Source organism: Ambystoma mexicanum, chromosome 4p (assembly GCF_040938575.1).
Source record: "Ambystoma mexicanum isolate Mex_15411 chromosome 4p, UKY_AmexF1_1, whole genome shotgun sequence".
In the NCBI taxonomy this organism is placed as follows: domain Eukaryota; kingdom Metazoa; phylum Chordata; class Amphibia; order Caudata; family Ambystomatidae; genus Ambystoma; species Ambystoma mexicanum.
In genome coordinates, this window is record NC_090927.1 from 197525507 (window position 1) to 197544640 (window position 19134).

General features: G+C 44.2%; 1 protein-coding gene across 2 annotated transcripts in view; it reads right to left on the bottom strand.

Annotated features, from left to right (window-relative positions):
* Positions 1–19134, bottom strand: part of ELP3 (elongator acetyltransferase complex subunit 3) — a 1295792-nt gene that overhangs the window by 256372 nt on the left and 1020286 nt on the right. For both annotated transcript variants that reach the window (XM_069605694.1, XM_069605692.1), the window contains exon 13: positions 16942–17169. In XM_069605694.1, coding sequence (XP_069461795.1) covers positions 16942–17169 — 228 coding nt within the window. The remainder of the gene's footprint in view (positions 1–16941; positions 17170–19134) is intronic.

The following is a 19134-nucleotide window of genomic DNA, read 5'->3' on the forward strand; positions in this document are numbered from 1 at the left end:
GTCCCAGTACTGTCAAGTGTGACATATAGGAAAATGCGGGGTCTGGCTTATAGCAGCTCATAAAGGAACGGGGAAGGTTAGGTTGGTCGTCAGTAGGTAAAGGGAGATACCATGTCTCTCTCGAGTGCTCCCTACTCCAAATCCTCAAGGACCCTTCACCCAGGTGATCCTCCCTCGCTTGACCCCCATGGACCCAGACCTGTGGCGAATATACAGCACACTCGTTTTGGGCAGGATCCAAGAGCAGTGGCCATTCCCTGGCCACCTATGCAGAGGATCCCAAGGTAGTAGGAGTGAGAAAATACCCTCAGGTTTCTCACAGAAGGGCGTCAGTCTCCTGTACCTTACTTCTTATAATAGTGGTAGGGTCAGGGCAGACACGTTTGGGGACACCAGACGGCATCTGATTTAAGACTTGCACGGATGACTGACGACCACCTTAGTTAGTTTGTTAGGCAGGGATCACCCATAGAGTAGGGAAAGCTAGGCCTTTACATTCTTTTTGTTAAATAGAACTATACTAATATGCTACATCAGAGTATGTGTTCTTCTTCTGACCCACCAAAAGATGCTGAAGGAAACCTGGGAGGAGAGAGAAGCCCTGTTGCCAATTTCTCAAAAAGCTCAAAAATTGAAATCACATATGTGAGCTGTCGGAGAAAATGTCAAGAAACATCTGGGGCGGGCCCAGGAACTACAACAAACTGTCTATAACCGACAGTCACCCGCACCTTGACAGTGGATCAGTGCTGGTCCTTCTACCCACTTCAGAAAATAAAATGATCTCAAATGGCACGGTCACTATAAGCGCCCATTCAACTATCTCATAGCACAACCTGAGCAACACCAAGACAAAGGTCTATCATATAAACTTTCTTAAGCAAAGATCACAGTGAGAAAATGATAGCCACCATGGCGGCCCTCCTTACCGATTCCCCCAAGGAAAATACCTTAATCTTCTCAGAACTGTCACTGCCCCAACAAGCAGATATCCAAGACTTGTTAGATCAATTTCAAGTTGTATTTTCCTAACAACAGAAAAGAGTTACCAACTTCCTTCACTTTATCAGAACACAAGCAGGGAAGACCATAAATCTTAAACCATATAGGATTCCTGAGGCCCGAAAGAAGGTGCCAGAACAAGAAATGAGTGATATGCTTAAAGACGATATAATTGAGCCCTTATAGAGCCCTCAGTGTTCCCTGATAGTCCCAGTTGCTAAGGCCGATCAGTCTTGGTGGTTTTGTATCGACTTCAAGAAACTGAGCACAGTATCATTGTTCAATAACTACCCAATGCCAAGGATCAAGAAGCTTATCGAGAAACTTGGTGGTGCTAAATATATCTAGACCTTAGATCTGACTAAGGAATATTGCCAAGTATCTTTGAATTCCAACACCAGAGAGAAAACAGCTTTCTTGACCCCACAGGGTCTGTTTCAATTTAAGGTCCTGCCTTTCAGCCTTCACAGAGCCCCCACTACATTGCAACGATTAATAGACAGAATATTAAGACCTTATTCTTCCTTTTGAGGAGCGTACCTAGATGATATTGTGGTTCATAGTGGTAGTTGGCCAGAGCATCATAACCACCTCTATGAGATCTCTCGAACCCTGAGAAGAGCCATACTCCCTGCCAATCCATGGAATGTCATCTGGGCCCGTTCATGTTAAAATACGTAGGCTTCTTAGTTGGAAATGGACTCATTCAACTACAAAACAAAGGTGGTTCTAAACACACCAATCCATAAGACTAATCGAGAAATGCACGCCTTTTTGTGATTGACTGGGTACTATCGAGACAATTCATCCCCAATTATTCGAGTATCGCTGCAAATTTAATGGACAAGTTGAAAAATGCCCAACTCCAAAAGTCGGTCTGAACACCGAAGATCATGAGAGTTTAAACATCCTGAAGAACATCCTATGCAGAAAACCCCTATTGAAAATGCCAGATTTTATCAAAGAATTCTTATTACAAAAGGATGCTTCTAAGGTCAGATTAAGAGCTGTAGCTGTACTCTCCCAAGAACACGAGGGATTTGAACGCCCTGTTGTGTATACAAGTAGGAAACTCTTCCCCAGGGAACAATCTTACGCTACTGTGGAACTGGAAGCCTTGGCCATAACGTGGGCTGTAACACACTTGAGATATTACCTTACTGGCAGAAAATGTAGACTGATAACAGATCACTCTACCCTGACCTGGAAGAGCTTACAAAAAGATACCAATGTCACAGTGTGATATCTAGCGTGAATTAGTGAAGTGCATGAGGCTTGTGGTAGTGCTGGTCACTGGTCCTATTTGCCCATTTGCCTGCTGGTAGAATGTTGGTGCTTGTGGATGAATGGCAGCTCAGAGAATGTTGCTTGAATGTGATGTGTGTATGGTTCCATGAATATCACTTAGATGAGCTGTGAGTGCCTGAGGATGGACTGGTGTCTGTAAGAGCAACTGGAACCTTGGAACTACAAGCAATAAAGGAGCATAAATGTACCTGCAGAACTGCATGTGGCCTGAGTAACTTGCATATGATTCTGCAGTATAATACAGAGTAAAGTGGAGTTTCTTGGATTTACAACCTTTCTGTTTTTCAGTGGAACATTGAAAAGGACAAGAACAGGGGAACGTCGATTTCCTAAGCCGCTTTCCAGTCAATCTGGAAAGGGAAGCCACAGAGATAAGGGGATGGGTATTTGACAAATCAAGGGAAGTCGTACCTTCTCTCCAAGGGGGAGCCCCTTTCTGTGAGGCTAGGGAGGTGATCCTGCTGTGCAATACCCTCCATAGGGGTAGAGGCAATTGGGACCTCATCAGGAGAGACTGCCCCTTTGAGCACAAGGACTCCTGTTCCCATGAGGAAATCCCCCAGGCTGGACATCTCATGGCCTATATGGGATGCTTTGGAAAACAAGATAACTTGAACTTTTATGACTGGGACGAAGAAACTACAAAGAGATATTGTTATCCTGGGAAAAAAAGGGTAATTTCCCTTTAAATAAAGACATTCACTTCACTGAGTATGTTCGAGAGCGTGGATCCGAAGAGCAGAGAGAGAGAAGCAGGAGAGAACAGAGAGGACGGCCGACGCAGGCTGGGCGAGGCCCCAAGCTGCATAACAGGAAGAGAACTTGCCTGCAAAGGTTGAACAGGATGCCAAAGACCCGGCAAACCCGTAATCCGTGAAACCCATCAGGCAGGAGCCCAGGTGCAAGCACAGGTGGTGGCAAGACCACATAGAGGTCTGTGGTGGACCGATGGTCCGACCAACTTTACCAATACTGTCAAGCACGGAGGAACACGGAGTGTCCGTGAAGCCAATCAAGACTCAGGGACAAGAAGCAGAAGACAGAGAGAACGAGGGCGCAAACTTCCTGAGGAAGCCGGCGTCCCAGAGACACAGATACAAAGTGAATCTCAGAGACAGAAACCTTCAGAGAACGTTTCCTCAAAGAGGAAAGGTGACCGGGAGGTACGGGGACACTCAAGGGAATCATTATAACACTGAGTTAACTTGTCACAGTGAGAAATGTGAAACAGAGTTAACTTTGAAGCCAAAGGGATACAAGTATTGCAAAGAGAAAGAAAATCATTATAACACTGAGTTAACTTGTCACAGTAAGATACATGAAATGGAGTTAACTCTGAAACCAAAGAGAGATAAGGATGGCGAAGAAAAAGAAAATTGTTATAATACTGAGGCAACTCGTCACAGTAAAAAGTATGAAACAGTTAACCTCGAACACAAAGAGATACAGGATTGCGATGAGAAAATCATTACAACACTCAGTTAACTAGTCCTAGTAAGAAATCTGAAACAGAACTAACTTTAAAAATAGAAGGATATGAAGACTGTGAAGTAAAAGAAAAACATTATCATACACAGTTAACATAGTGGAAGAATTAAAACACTTAACTTGTCGACCAATTGAAAGCACAGGATATAAACATAATGAAAAATCTGAAGCTTGGATAATAAAAGAGAAAAAGTCAGTATAAGAAAATACCCTGGAGAAGTGTCCTCCTTTACAAAAACAATGTGCTTTGTCGTTCTCTAACTGCTGAGACTGTCTGCAAAGAGTGTCTCACCCTTTGCCTCCTGCTGAATTCCACCATAATCCTGCACATGGACTGTAACAGAACTGGGTCGGAAGAGTCTACAGCATCCTCCATTGTAGCTTGCCAGTGATGGCTGTTTTCCTTGGGCTGAACTGGTAAATGACTCTCCCCTTCTGAGAATTCCTCTTGTAAGATATCTGGGAGTTCATTCATTTTGGTGATTTGTGAGAGTGAAACCGTGCCTTCTAGGTCTTCCAAAGGCGAATGAACGCTTAAAACCTATCTTGTTGAGGCAAAAGCTCCCCGCTGACCTGCGCAGTTGGTGCTTGTGAAAACGGCGGTGCTAAACCATGCATTTGGCTCGTTGGCGGTGGAAGCTTGGTAGATGACTGCTTGTACGTCAACGAGGTTACTGTGGATGGGCTTTCCGTTGTCGACCTACCCATAGACGGAAGCTTCGTCGACGGGCTCTCAATGGACGACTTAGCCGTTGACAAGTGCTTCGTCGATGAAGACGTCTTCTTTGTCAACGAGAACTTGCTCCATGTCTCCCTCGTGGACGAGTGCTTCAATGCTGGTTTAGACAACTGTTTAACCATAGTAGACGGTGAAGCTAACTTGTATGTGGATGGAGTCCCTGTGACGAGCGATTCACCGACGAATGAGCGGATAAATAGAAATCTTTACCTTTTTGTGATCCCCCCCGTCACCATGGCATCCTGGGTTCTGGACGGTTCTTTAGTGGACTTTCCACTCCTCTTCTTGTCCTTGGCTGGTGGGGAATGTGCTCTGTCCACTAACGAAGCTCTCCTTTTGTGAGCTTGCTTCTCAGTGTGCTTGTGGGAGGTTGATGGTGCAGTCTTGCAGGATTCCTCATCTAAGGTCATTTGCCTGCTCTCCAGATGTAAAAGCAGTCTTCTGTGCCTGTCCTCCACGGATTTATTGGTGAATGTCTGACAAATACTGCATCCTTGAATGTTATGTAATGCAGAGTTTGTGTGGGTCCCTCACAAAGATGACCTTCTTGCCACACCTGGAATAGTCTTTGAAGAGGGAAGTCTTCTCCTTGACAGTTTGGCCCTGTTCAGCCATGTGGAGAGGAGAGTGAATCAAACTAGGACGTTTTTGGGAGTGTGTTGAAAAAATACAGGCTTTTGTGAGTGGGACTGGGAAGCCCCTGAAAGAAGGAAGCTGAAAAGCTTAAATTGGTTGTAAAAAAAAAAAAACAGAGTTAAACTATGAAAAATGTCTAAATAGCTCAGAGAGCTGAGAGGATTCCCCTGTGCTCTAAGACAAAGTGAAAAATCTGAAGATGGCTGACTGGGGTGGAGCCTAAGCCCTGCCACCTCATTGGTTAGGTTCTAAAAGGACCAAAAGGAGGTGGAGGGACTCCACAAGCTAAAGGCTACACAAGCCCTATAGGGCCCTTTGGGCGTAGCTTTCTTTTATTTTTTTTCTCAAGGGAACGTTTTAATATATTAATTTATATTATTTAATTTACCCAGGATTCCCAGTCTGACGACAGGGAATATTCAAGCATGTGAATCTATGAAAGATCCAATGCTGGAGAAATGTATGTTCCCCCAAAATCTGGGAGCATCGTCCTCTGTTTGATCGACAGGAAGGGAGTCAGCCCCTATCGATTGGTCTTCAGTCATTGGAGCAGGAGCAGTCTCTACAAACACACCACTGGCCTGGAGTGCTTTCACTGATTAATCATAGCCTGATCCTGATCTCAGGGCACTAGACAGGAGCAGTAAAGGCTCTTCTAGGGGACTTCAAGTGCTTTTTCTTGTGCTTATGTTTTCTAGGACAATAAGACTTTACCCTGTAGGAATATCGACCCCTGCTCTGTGTGTGAGAGGAAGAGCTACAGGTTGGAGAGTGTTGAAGGCTCCTTCAAAACACCACCAACTGCTACTCTCAGAATATTGTTCAAATATTTAAACACCATGGAAATATAAAAGAAAAATGCCCCGCATAGCACACTTCACCATCCTCTGAACCGCATATTTGTGGGCAGCATGTGGGCCCCACTAGGTTCTGTGTCAATGGTGTCATTCCTGCTTGTCCGTTCTCAGGGAATTTTCCATAGCAAGACATCCAAAGATGTGCCGACCAAAGCACAGACTCCTCGGGCGCTCCCCTAGCTCATTGAAGCAATGCCAAGCACATGGTGATAATGCGCTAGCTGCACATACCACATCCCTGATTCAGGACAAAAAAAGAATGGCCACATAAGTCAACACAGCAGTACAGGTAAGAATGACAACCACCGTGAAGTTGTTGTGGACACGGCCATAGATGATGCAGCACTCACTTGGCAGCGGATCCTGTTAGGAAGATGCTCATAGAAGATACACATTAATATCTTCTGATTCGTCCTAACTCCTGCCCACAAGGAATCACAGGAATTAGAAGTTTGGTCCACAGCAGAGACCACCATAACAATACCTGCTCTCAAGTATCAGTGCCATAACAAAATGAGTGTTCATGCTGCAAGTTCTCGTGTGCAGGAACAGAGTTTTAACGTGTGTTATTACACAGTCCCTCGTGTTCTTTTTTAAATCTTTCTTTATTATCATTTTTAAACACAACCTTCAGGGATACAAACACTCTTGGGATAACAATCCCACCCTCCACACGTGTCGAGACAGCCTAGAGCATTTGAGCCTGCTCCTCATGTTCAAAGGAGAATGCACAAGTTGCTTCCCAGAACGGAGGATGGGATGTCATACCTCTCCAACCTAGAGCATTAACAGCATAGTCGCACAGTTTTTGACATTGTTTCCTCTGGCAGTGCAGGATTCGAGAGATCCATTCGTCCCGTAGCAACGTTCTCCACTTTGTCTTTGTCTCTGGGCGCTACCTATTTTCAGATTTGGCTTTTCCACCAGTAGAACCCTGCTCGGAATGATTCTGAGAAGTTTAATTTTGTTGAAAGGGGAGGCAAGCATGCCACTGGGAAACAGTAAGGGGCTCCAACTCATTGATAATAGAGGAAGGCTAGTTATGCACAGAAGGTCTCCAGCTAACGTACGTATGTTTTCTCCCCTTCTTAGCCCCTATGACCCTCGGTGGCCTTCTTCCCTACAACTCTCCAGAAAGGAATTGTGATAAAGCGCCTGTCTGACCCCAATTACCACCTCTTGCACTCTGCAATATGTATGTTCATGTTGGGAGACACAAGAGAGGGGTGAATACGGTCTTGGGTGCATATCCCAGTCTAAAGGATGACTTTGAGACCAGAATGGAGTCATCAAACTACATTAGAAGTCATTCCCATATCATCAGACATAATCACGCTCTTAGAGTCATCAGCAAAGTCTCAGAATTGTGTGGGATGATTTGGGGATGATGTTAGGATGAATTGCCGGTTATGCCAAGGGCATCACCTTTTTTGAAATCCCTCTGATTTCAGGATGACTTGCTGATTACTTCAAAGACATTGCCATTTTATGAAACTGTTTGCTCCTGAGGGTTTGAGGATGATTTTGGGATGACTTGCTAATTACTTCAAGAGCATCAACGAGTTTGTTCCTGAAGATTTTAGGATGTCCTGCCGATTACTTCAAGAGCATTACCATAGAAACATGATGAATTGGGGCTGACTTTGGGATGACTTGCTGATTACTTCTATAGCATCATAGTTTGTTCCTGAAGATTATAGGATGGTTTTCGTGTTACTAGCGATTGTCCAGCACTTCTATTCAACTTTTGCTAAATTGCACTTGTGCTGGAGGATTTTACAATGCTTTGCTAAGAACACCTTTTTGGTATTTCATTTTAAATGAATGCACTGACAATCCTGAAACACAGAGTTCGTAGAAGCTCAGGATAGAAGTGACCAAGGATCCCTGCAACACTTCCCACAGGAGACAAGCCAAAACAGATGCATAATAATGGAGCCTGCAGTCCTTGAAGTTGGCATTAGCATCATATTTAACCATAAATAGGATTGTACTCCTCAGTGGGACTTGGTATCCTCCCATCAGACAGCCTCCTGCGACGTCCTGCAATCTAGAGAGGTGTTGCACATAGTCTACTAACAGATACTGACACTGCAGAGCGGGGTCTAGCACTGAAGGTGGGGTGAGACAATTGTAGAGTTGGGCCCAACAGGAATCAGGGTCCGGTTCCAACCCCATAGCTCCCAATTGCTATGCCCAGCTGTACTCTGTCAATTTCAATGGTCGGACACTCTTTTGAGCGACTGTCTGCTTCCACTCTTCGACCTATGCAACCAAGCTCAGCGACTGCTTCCACTATTCAATCTACGCAACCACGCTGACCTGATCCCAGTCCCGGATGAATGTAACCAATATTTATTACCTGCACCTTGCAGCACATTTCTTGATCTAAAGGTCAGCGTAATTAAAGCATGGCACCATTCTTTAAATGGATATTATGCTAAGTGACCTTTCTATTCAGAGAAAATAATTGATGACGAAAAAAATCTGACACATTGTGCACAGCAAGCTGGACTTTCTTTCTTGCTTTCCTCCCTCATCCTATTAGGCTGCAGCCAGCAGTTTACATGTCATATACTGCATTCAAAGGGCCGGTCCATCTAATGCACTTATGTCTCAGCGCACCCCCGCTGTAGAGGTTGCGTGCATTAATTCGTTGCCAAAGGGCGTTTAGTGTGAGTGTTCAATGAAACCTACACAGTGCGAAAGACACTGAAGTGTTTTCAGCACATAATTATTAATATCATTGCATTAACAATATATTGTGTGTGATCATAGCCAGACCGAGGCATGGGAAGTTTGTGCGGTGGCCCATGGCCCATCTGTCAGATGGGGGCCCGCAGGCACCAGTGCGTGCCTCAACTATACCAAGAATATTGTTCTACGGGTCAGCTGTGCGGCTTCCATGTACTAAGCTCGCGTGAGGCCACAGTGTCACCTCCCAACCTCCGGAGACTCTCTAGAGACTAGCACCCACTCCCAGCGGCGCATCAGACGCTGCAGGCCCCTTAATGACTATTTATTTAACTCAGCCGCCACCTAGGCCCTACCATCCCATCTCTATGTGCTTTGTCCCTCTGTGTTATTGTTTGCACCCCGATGCCAGCGGGCTGCCGGTGCAGTACAAATAGATACATTAATGAAATAAATAAATGAAATGTATCACTTTCTTTCTTCACTTGATTTACAAGTGATAGCCCATTTAAGAAAGCATTGTTTTAGAGGAGATGTTTGTAACGTTTCTGTGTTAAGAAATGCAAATAGGAATTTTCATTCTGAAAGCACACACAAAACACCAGTTAGCCGCCTAAATCTATGCTCTCCTACAGGTCAGTTACAATGTATCACAGAAACCAGTTTTAAATTAGCTAAATTATTTCGTATGTTCATATTTAAGGCACAAAAAAGTGTTTATTTTTGGGAGAATGTGATATTTTCATCACATCATATACGAGCACTGCATTTGTCAAACACTGAAACACAAACGGGTATCCTTTTCACACATTACATGTTATACTCAATTCAGCCTTTTGCTGAATTGCATTCTGGTATTCACAGTCTCCTAGTCAAGAAGGGGGAATAATGCCATAATTGTAAATTATTTGCTTCATCTTCCTAAAGCAGAGTATTGTTGAATGCCAGACATGGGGTTGAGGAGGGGAAATGATGAGAGTACAAGTGAGTACAGGATGTGGCAAGAGAGGTTGAAAACCTTGTGACAGGTGCAGTTATTTTTCCTGATTGTGGCCTTGGGCTGCGTTTCAGGGCACAAGTAAAGGATACATGTGGTGGGCAGTAACATTTATCAAAAGGGGAGACGCAACCCGCTCGCTGAAGAATTACCAGGACTTCACCCAGGTTGCCATCTATCCATTGCAGGCACATAAAATTATCATCAAAGCACATGCAAGTTGATCGTATACCCTATTGCCAGAGTGAGAAAGAAGCAATAGTTGGAAATGACCTACACAAGCATTGTCTTAACCAAAGAAGAGCACGTGTGAGAAAACCATTAACAGCACTTGGTTAATATACGAGTGGGAAAAGAAGAGTGGCAGGATAGCTGCCCTCCTGATAGAAAGTATTCAGGAGGAGAGGAGCATACCTGCATTGCATGTGGCAATCACAAGTGATGAACAAACAGCACCAATGTGTTTCATGTCTTCCAGAAGTATTAGTCACAACTGATTTCATGGAAAGTCAAAAGACTTTGCTAAATTGTATGAAGTAAACCTTACAACCTTACAATAGAAGTACTTGTAGTAGTGTGAAGAGTTTCTCATTGAAACCTGTCAGGCGAGTATATAAGGGCAAGGAGCTTTTTAGTAGATTCCTGGCAGGTGAAAGGACCAGGAAGAAGTCATTGAAGTACTGTGATGTGGTTAAAGACTCTGAAGAAGAAGAATTGGCTAGACTACTAATGTCTATTGTGTATTGTTTTGGAATCATCCCGACAAATCATTATTGCTGATGCAAGTATTTTGTGAACTATTGTGGAACCATCCTGACAAAAGCATTTTTTGTTGAGATAGACAAACTATGGAAGCATTCTTGTTTTCTGAGAAGTTATGTTGAACTTATCTGCTACAAGTGGAGAAGACTTGTCGAATATATGGAACTGTTGGACAATGTCCAAGTGAGAGACATTTCGGAGCAAGAAGAACTTTATCATTAGAACTTTACCATAAGACTGAACTTTCCTATTTTGAACTGTTGATTGAAAATCCTGTTTAAATCTTGGGAAAGGGATCCCTCCAAGGTAACAAGGACGAACAGTTATCAGGTTTATGTTGAACATAACTGTTATTTCTGTTACATTTGAATTGCCATATATTCCCTTTTTACGTTTGTTGTATGCATAAGTGTGAGGGACAGATTGCTTTTGTCAGAGTGTTTCCTTTGGTTTATTTTGATAGGCAGGGAAATCCTTGTCAGGGTAGGGATAGTGACTGTTAAACCCGTTTGGAGTTAAAAAAAATTGCATCTTATGAAAAACCTCTACCAAGTTGTCAGCCTCACATTTCTAACCCCGCATACCACCTGTGCCTACCTTAGAATTAGATAAAATGCACATACACATTGCAAACACCTCTGGCGAATTTCCCATATCTGGACTTCGGTCCCCTGAGGGCATTCCCCAATAGCGCTTTTGAGACCATACCAATGGGAAATGATGCTATACAAATGACCATTACATTACATGCTCCACATGTTTCTGTTCTTTTAATATCTTTTCAGAACTTTCATCAGGAGCTATTTTCAGTACTCTCAATTATAAGAGGAATCCTTGTCATGGAGGTAGAACAGAGCCATTTATATTTAAGAATCTCATACTATTCATCCAATTCAACCTGTGCATTATTTCTATTATTAAGGCATGTACAGTTATATGTTTCTATGTTCTATGTGGTGGTGACGCCCTGCTCTAAGGCCTGTGCAAAAATGTGCAACATCTGTTATCTGACCTCTTCCCACTGCTGTACAGCGAGAGCGAAGTAGCTTGTGGGTAACTGTACCGGTCTTAGTTTTGGTGATTGTCCTTCGAGGAGCTCCATCATCATCCTGACAGGAAGGGTGATGCTCATCTCTTAAGGAGGAATTGAGGGAGTACGTGAATTAGATCTTTTATGATGCTCATCGTTTTTTCTTCTCTTTCCTAGATTCGTTATCCCTCTTGGAGGACCGTGCCTCTTTCTTTTCTAAACATTCAAATGACGACTTCTTTTCTGATTCCTTATGATGTTTAGAGAAGGTTCTGCATAAGGACATCTTGAGCCTGAAGTGTTTGTGTGACTTAAAGCCTAAGGCCTTTGGAGTACAAGGCATGGCAAAGTTAATTCTCAGAGAGCAGATGCATTCCAAAACAACAAGCTCAGCACCGGGAAGAGAGCAATTTAGGTCATGAGGCGCTGCAGACCCCAAATATAGTACCCGTGGAGCCACCTCCAGAGCAATGTGAGCCGATGTCACAGAGAGGAGCCAGTATGAAGAAGCATGCACCCCATGGTGCCTGATGAGCCTCCTAACATCAGTTGGCGCTAGGAGATATATCTAAGAAGAGGAATCGTTAAGAGGAAGCAATGCATTTGAATTAAATAATTCTGCTAAGGGGGCCAAATGTTCTCTAGTAGACTGTTTGTAAAACTGACCCATGAGATTACCCTGTCATAGGGCGTTATTGGGCTTCATATCTTCTATGGCTTTAAAAATGTCCTCAATCACCATAGGCCCATCAAGTATTTCTTTCTGCTGATCAAAGGAAGAGCTGCTTTTGCAATATCTTTGATTTGAACCTCTGGAGCAGAAGAGTTAGCCCTATAGAATTGTTCATAAAGACTTGAAAGGCCTACAATATAGTAATCTCATCATATGTTCACCCAGAGAAGCGTTCACAAGCATCTGAACGCCCAAGTCAGGTTTGTACCTACACGCAAAGCTTGCAGAGCTCTGGGTAAAATCATAAAAATACACCATGGAGTAAAATGACAAGGAAGGCCTACCAACCTTCAGCAACAGTTGTTGGTGTGAGAGAGGCTATCACACCACTTTCAAAATGGTGGATGCACACTTTGTTAACTCGTGAGCATAGATGTGGGGCATCCTGCTCTGGAATTGCAGACACCTAGGGGTTTAGTCATTTGCACAAGACCTACCACATCAGTGAACACTCGCACCATGAAACCACTGAGACAATTACTCCACCAGGTTCCAGCCAACTAGCCCTATAAAAAAAGGGACACAACAGATGAGAGATGTCGGAGTTGACAGTTGGTGTGCAGAACGGAAGGTCCAAGTAAGAGCATGGTGGGGCATGAGGAAGCTGAGAGGATAGAAAGAAGGGTGGAGAGGCGAGAGAGAGAGTGAGAAGGAGAGAGGGGAAGAGCAGAGGAAGTGGAGAGGAGCAAAAGAATGAGGAGATGAGGTGGAAAGTCGAGAAGGGCAGGTGCAGAATAGAGGGTGGCAGAGCAGTGATGGGGAAAGAAGATCTATGTGATCACTGCGCCACTCATAATGTCAACTTTCAAAAAGCTGACTTCCATTATGGCGCGGGGCAGTGATCACATACATCAATGTGCCCCGTATGCCCCTACCTGCCCACTTACCTTTTTGGCAGCACATACAGAAGTGTGCCGCCGTCTCAACTGTATCCCTGCGGTGTCAGTTCTGTCCCACTAACGCAAGTCTGAACTGGCGCTGCAGGGTCCTTTTTTTAACTGTTCTCTTTATTATCCATTGCCACCATCTAATGGTAGCAGGGGAAAACCCTGCAACCTCTGACTCCCATTAATCCGATTAACGGGAGCGGGGAACACCCTCGCAACCCCTGCTCCCATTAGTCAGAGTAATGGGAGTCGGGATCTTAGTACAGCGCAAAGGCACCGTATTCGGTATAGGCGACATTTTAAATAAGTCGTAGTATTTGTACAAACCCGGAAAGCAGAGAGAGAAAGGGGTGAAGAGGCCAAAGAGAAGTAAAAGAACATTGAAGCGCAGTGAGGCTGTAAAATGGAAAGAGAGAGAGAAGGATAGAGGGGAGAAGGAAAATAGAATGCAGATGAGGAGCAGAACGGAGTGGAGGAGAGAGGAAAGGAGTGGAGAAAAGAAAGTAACAGAGAAATAGGGAACAAAAGAGAGGAAGAGTAACTGAGAACAGGGGATAGGAGGTGGAAAGAGGCAGGAGAGAACTAAGAGGGGTGGAAGTAGGAAAGGAATGGGAGACAGAGACAATCTCCACAATCTTTGTCTTTAGAAAGGAATAAGATCACAACCAAAATGTTTATAGGCTTGCAAGGTGTGGTTACCCATTGCCACCACAAGAAGAATCCTGATAACCATTGTGGTCTGATCATCTGCGTCTTTGCCTGACCCCCGTCGGAAGACCTAATAGCACCAGGTAGACCAATGTGCAACCCTGAGGACTACAACAGCAGCCTAGAAAGGTACAGCAAAAGTCAAGAATATGGATGTGACACAATAAAACACAGACTGTGACAGACTGTTTCACGCAAGAAAGGAACACTTGAGGAAGAGAAGGAATGATCATAGTCCTAAAGAAACCCCAACTGTTTTGTGGATCCTAAACCTATCCCGTAAGCTCCTGAAAACGTAATCATGTTACTCTTGCTGTAAGAATAAAAAGGTTAAAAGTGAACTTGCATATGGTTCCGAGTCTAGTGATCCACTGGTTGAGAAAGGTCCTCCTGGACTACGTTCACATAGTATGATCATGACTGAGACCTGCTGGCAGGCTGTGAAGGCTGTGAAATACAACTCTAGCAAATGCATGTACTTTTGCTGCGATAATTGGGCTTCAATTAAGCACATCCTTTGGTTCCGAATACTAGGGAGTGTGATTACTCAAGGCGGGACACATGGTTATTGCTTCGTACTCTTCTGTATTGACATATAAAAGGACTATGAAAAGTCTGGCGTTGTGAACTCAGTGGCCGAAGCGGTTGGGAGCGGTGCTCCTCTACTTCTTTTAATTACGTTTTACCGTTCCTATAATTTTATTTTAAAATAAAAGTGTAGGAAGAAGTTGAAACTTGCACTTTCAGTGCACTGCACTGAACGTTTACTTAAACAGCAGGCATGTGCGTTTTGTGGTTTGTATTGTGCATGGGAGGGGGCGTGGTGATGGGATTTGTGGGGAGCGGTGCAGACCAGTAGGGAACATAGTTCCACTACTTCTAATCGTTCACATCGACCACTGTGTGAACTACTGCCGGTGACACGTAGGAGTAGAATCAAAGATGTTGTGTCTTTCCTGGAGTCTTGGGCGGCCTCCTCCCTCAATATGACCAGGTGTACTCCTTCTGGTCCTCCTCCCAGATGGTTGCTGGGGAAACGAAGAAAGCACCATGGATTAGTGTATTGTTTCTTAAATCCCTCTCCAGTCTACACCTCCCTGTGTTGATTGGTCCTTTTCTAGGGTGCTTATCACTACCTCAGTATACCCTCCCTTGGTCCAACGTCCTGATGGTCTACTACCTTGGATGCGGCCTTCCCATGGCTGGCTGCCAGCTAGTCTCCAATCTGGGCAGGGCACCCTCCCCTTGTTGCCTCCCTTCCTCCATCCCATGTCTGTTTGAAGATCTCCTACAGGTGAGGGGAAGGTGTTCCTTGTTCATTTGGTGGGAATTTGAGTTGTCCTTTGGGGGCCATTTACTTCCTGTGGTTGGTCTTTCTTCAACCTCTCTCTGAGGTTTTCCAGACACTGGAATACATGTCCACATGCCAGTGGCACCCGCTTGGCTGTCTCACATCCTGGGTTAGCCCTGTTTTCTCTCGTTGTTTGGCCTACAGTGTCTTCCTCCTTCTCCAATCAGATCTTTGGACCTCTGCAGTCCTGCAGCAGCGTTTCGCTGCAGTGCAGCCCCCCTCAGAGGTGTGTTCCATCTCTACAGGGGCATTCTCTGGGTTCTCCACAGTTTCACATTATGTGATCTCGGTTCCGCCCTTGACGACGTCGGGTTTGACTGGGGTTGATGTACTCTGTAGCTCCTAATAGGGAGAAAGGATGAACTTGTCCTCTGAATTTATGTGAATAAAATTAGTTTATGAGGTGGCCATATGTCCATTACAGGCATCTCCACCAACATGTAAACAAAAATCTTTATGTGAAACCAAGTGTATCCTGTTCAATTTGCTCTCACCCCATTTACATTGCAAGAGGTATATGTGGTAGGACAACCATGAAGTGGAATCATAAATGAAAGAACTCCTGAGATTGTTTATAAGATTGGGAACAGAAAAAGTAAAAACCCAAAGGCTTGCCTAGAAGAACAAAACCTGTGAAGCAGACATAAGAGGCTTGATAATTAGAGGATGTAGGTATGAATAAACCCTGAATGAAAATGGCATTTGTGGATATTTGATAATAGTTCTTAGTTTTAGTACGTCCATTACAAAAATTCTTTATTGAAGCTTAGAACTATGAAAATGTGTTTCAAATTCGTTTTCATTGAAGATATAATCATACATTGTGTTTAAAGAAGATAAAAAGGATTGGATAACAGGAGAGAGTGGCAGCCAAATCAGGTAAAGTCTTATCCAGAGCAATTGGGCTACCTTGTCACGCAATTTTTCATGCATACTGGGTCATATTCCCTCCTACCAGACAGTGAAGGCACGACTCAGAGGGCGACAATGCTTTGCTGATCTTTGCTCTGTCACAACTAAGGGTGCAACAGAAGTGTTATGTCATTCAGACCATCCCCCAAAGATGGGATATCGATAGTATTGGGTAGATGAGTGAAGGGTCATTGGAGTCAATTCCTAAAGGAGATTAGCATCCCCCGTACATATCAAATGTGTTCAGACTTTAAAGAGAGATCTAACAAACAAAGGTGGCTGTAACCTTAGGGTCAAATTAAGAGGTAACAGTGATCCCTTTCCAGGGGAGCAGGAGAATAAAGTACAACATTAGACAAATGGCTGGCCACAGATTAGCTGCTCCAACATTTAGCACCACTGGAGCACTAGGGACAATCGAAAATGCAAGAGGAACCATCAATCGTAAAGAATCTGACATTGAAGGTCAAATTACATTCACAACCCAGAAGCTACAGGGGCAGGTACCAGAAAAACTGGAGTCTTAAAAGCTCTGACATAGGACACACTGTTCCTGTACCCGTGGGTTTGGCTTCTCTTGAAGTCTCTTGCTGGTGAGCATGGTAATGGAACCATGAAAAAGATTTACTCAATGACACTCATGAAATGTTTGGTATTCCAGTTGTAGAGGGAACTATGGATCAAAAATAGCTATTGTAAGCATTTTAAGAGGAAATCAAGAAGCACCAACAGAAGTGTTCTGAAGCGGTTGTCTCTGTATACAGTGCTCTACAAAGCAGCAACAAAATAAATAAATAATTAGTTAATAAGGGAGATAGTCAACATTAAATGAAGTACCTGATGTTGAAATTTAGAAGGATCACGACTGCTAATGGGAACCACGCTGCCGTATACATGCAGTTCCCGGACAATGGAGACACCTCCTTTCAGCTCAGGCCTGAATGACTCTTCGGAGCACTTCCTTAAGCGAAGCAGGCCAATCAGGATATCCTGTTCAGGATCTTCATATGACAAAAACGTCTCCCAGCCTTCATTGGCAACATAATCTCTTCGTATTAACTCAACCTGTAGGACAGAACAGAACCTGTCTCAGCACAATTTGATCTTGGCACAAGTACAAACATTGAGACCATTACAACAAGCATGTCTTTTTGCCATCCGCCACTGGATGGCCCTTCACTGACCATTGTTAAACTCTATAAAAACGGGGTCCGCTACCTTCCAGCTTCTAATAACTGACACTGAGACCCTCTTCCATATTCTTTCCCATAATCCCCTCTCTTCATACCTCAAGGATTGCAGCCTTGGAATCCTCCTTGAAAGCGATCTGACACTCAACCTGTTTGATTACCTCCACGTCTACAGCGTCTCATATAAACCTCCTGAATAGCCAAAAGATATAGGCCCTCATTACGACCCAGGCGGTAAGTTACCGTCTGGGTTGTACCCATACCACCATGGCGTAAACTACGTTTACGCCATGGTGGTTGGCGGATTTACCGCCCCATTCCAAGGTGAGTGGGGCGGTAAATCCCCATTTCCCATTTTACCCTTCCCCATTCCCATTTTCGCCCCATAGGGCATAATGGGAATGGGGAAAGGCGATAATTACGGCACCGTAAATTACGGTGCCGTAATTATCGCCAAGGTCCCTTTGCGGCATGGATTTTAACGGCTGCAAAAAAGCAGCCGTTAAAAGCCATCCCGCAAAGGGAACCTTGTAATCAGGCGTTAAGGGTCGGCGCCGTTTACGGCGCCGTAAACCCCTTAACGCCTGAGTCCTAATGAGGGCCATGGTCCCACCTTCCGTATCACTCCACAAAATCTTGATGTCTCCTCTTGTCCCCTGAAGGCCAGACTACTGCTCCAGCCTGGCTATGGGACTCTCTAATCTTATGCCTCCTCAAAAGTTCAGAGCTTTGCAACCCACACCCTCTTTAACCTCCCTCTACTATTACCTTTGCCTCCATGTGAAGTGGCTCTCCATGCAGCATTGATCCTGCTTCAAATTTCTTCTTCTATGACTTCAAATTTATCAATGTCTGCCCAGCCACAACCTCAATCTAGCCAACTCGGCTTCCTGTAACACCACATCTCATACTGTGCAATCCCAGAACCTACACAAGCTCTCTGCTCCTAACCAATCCCGCTCGCCTCAGACTACAGCTCATTTACCCTCCTTAGTCCATACCACTAGAACTCCCTAATCTCTTAGATCAAGGGCATTAACACTGCTTAAAAAAGCCCATCCTCTTATTAGATAGGACACCTGAAACGCATCTTGGCATTATCGTTCCTGCCTCCCTCAGGTGTACATAATTGCAAACAATGTGGGTCTGTTCTGTCCCCATTCCCTATTCACACACTACCACCACCTGGATGTTGTACCCACTCATAACTTTGTTAATGTACCCAGTAGTGAATGCTCTGAGAACTGCTGGTGACCTGATGTACAGTGTTTGTGACAGAAGCATTATTTTCAACTCAAATAAAACGATCGAACATAACTAGATGCAACATTTCTTTATAAAAACAACAGACAAATCAACGTTGCCACAGAATAACACCGAAAAAACAATCACTCTAGCCCACATAAATTGAAAAGGGAGGCACATTCTAACAGTTCCAAAGTACAGAAACGATTCAGTATTTTACTGATGGATGGTGAATGAAGAGTATCCTGGGTTAAGACCAGGTCAAGTAGCCCCTTTATTCTCACTACGATTACCTTTTGTGAATTTGTTGGTATTTCCCACTTTTGAAGAATCTGGAGGATTTGTCCCTTTTTCCCTTGAGAGAGCCGCCTCCTTTGAGACTGGGGAGGTGGGCCTGCTAAGCAAAAACCTCCCTAGGAGTTAGGCAACAAGGGACCTCAATGGGAGTGACTCCCCTCAGGGGACAAATACTCACATGGTGAACTCCCTACAACAAAAGCAGTGTCTGCCTATATGGAAATCCAAGAAGGTGATATTTCATTCAGTCGTGAAACTCAAAACAATGTTGAAAGTGCCTTCACTTGTTAGCTCAAGG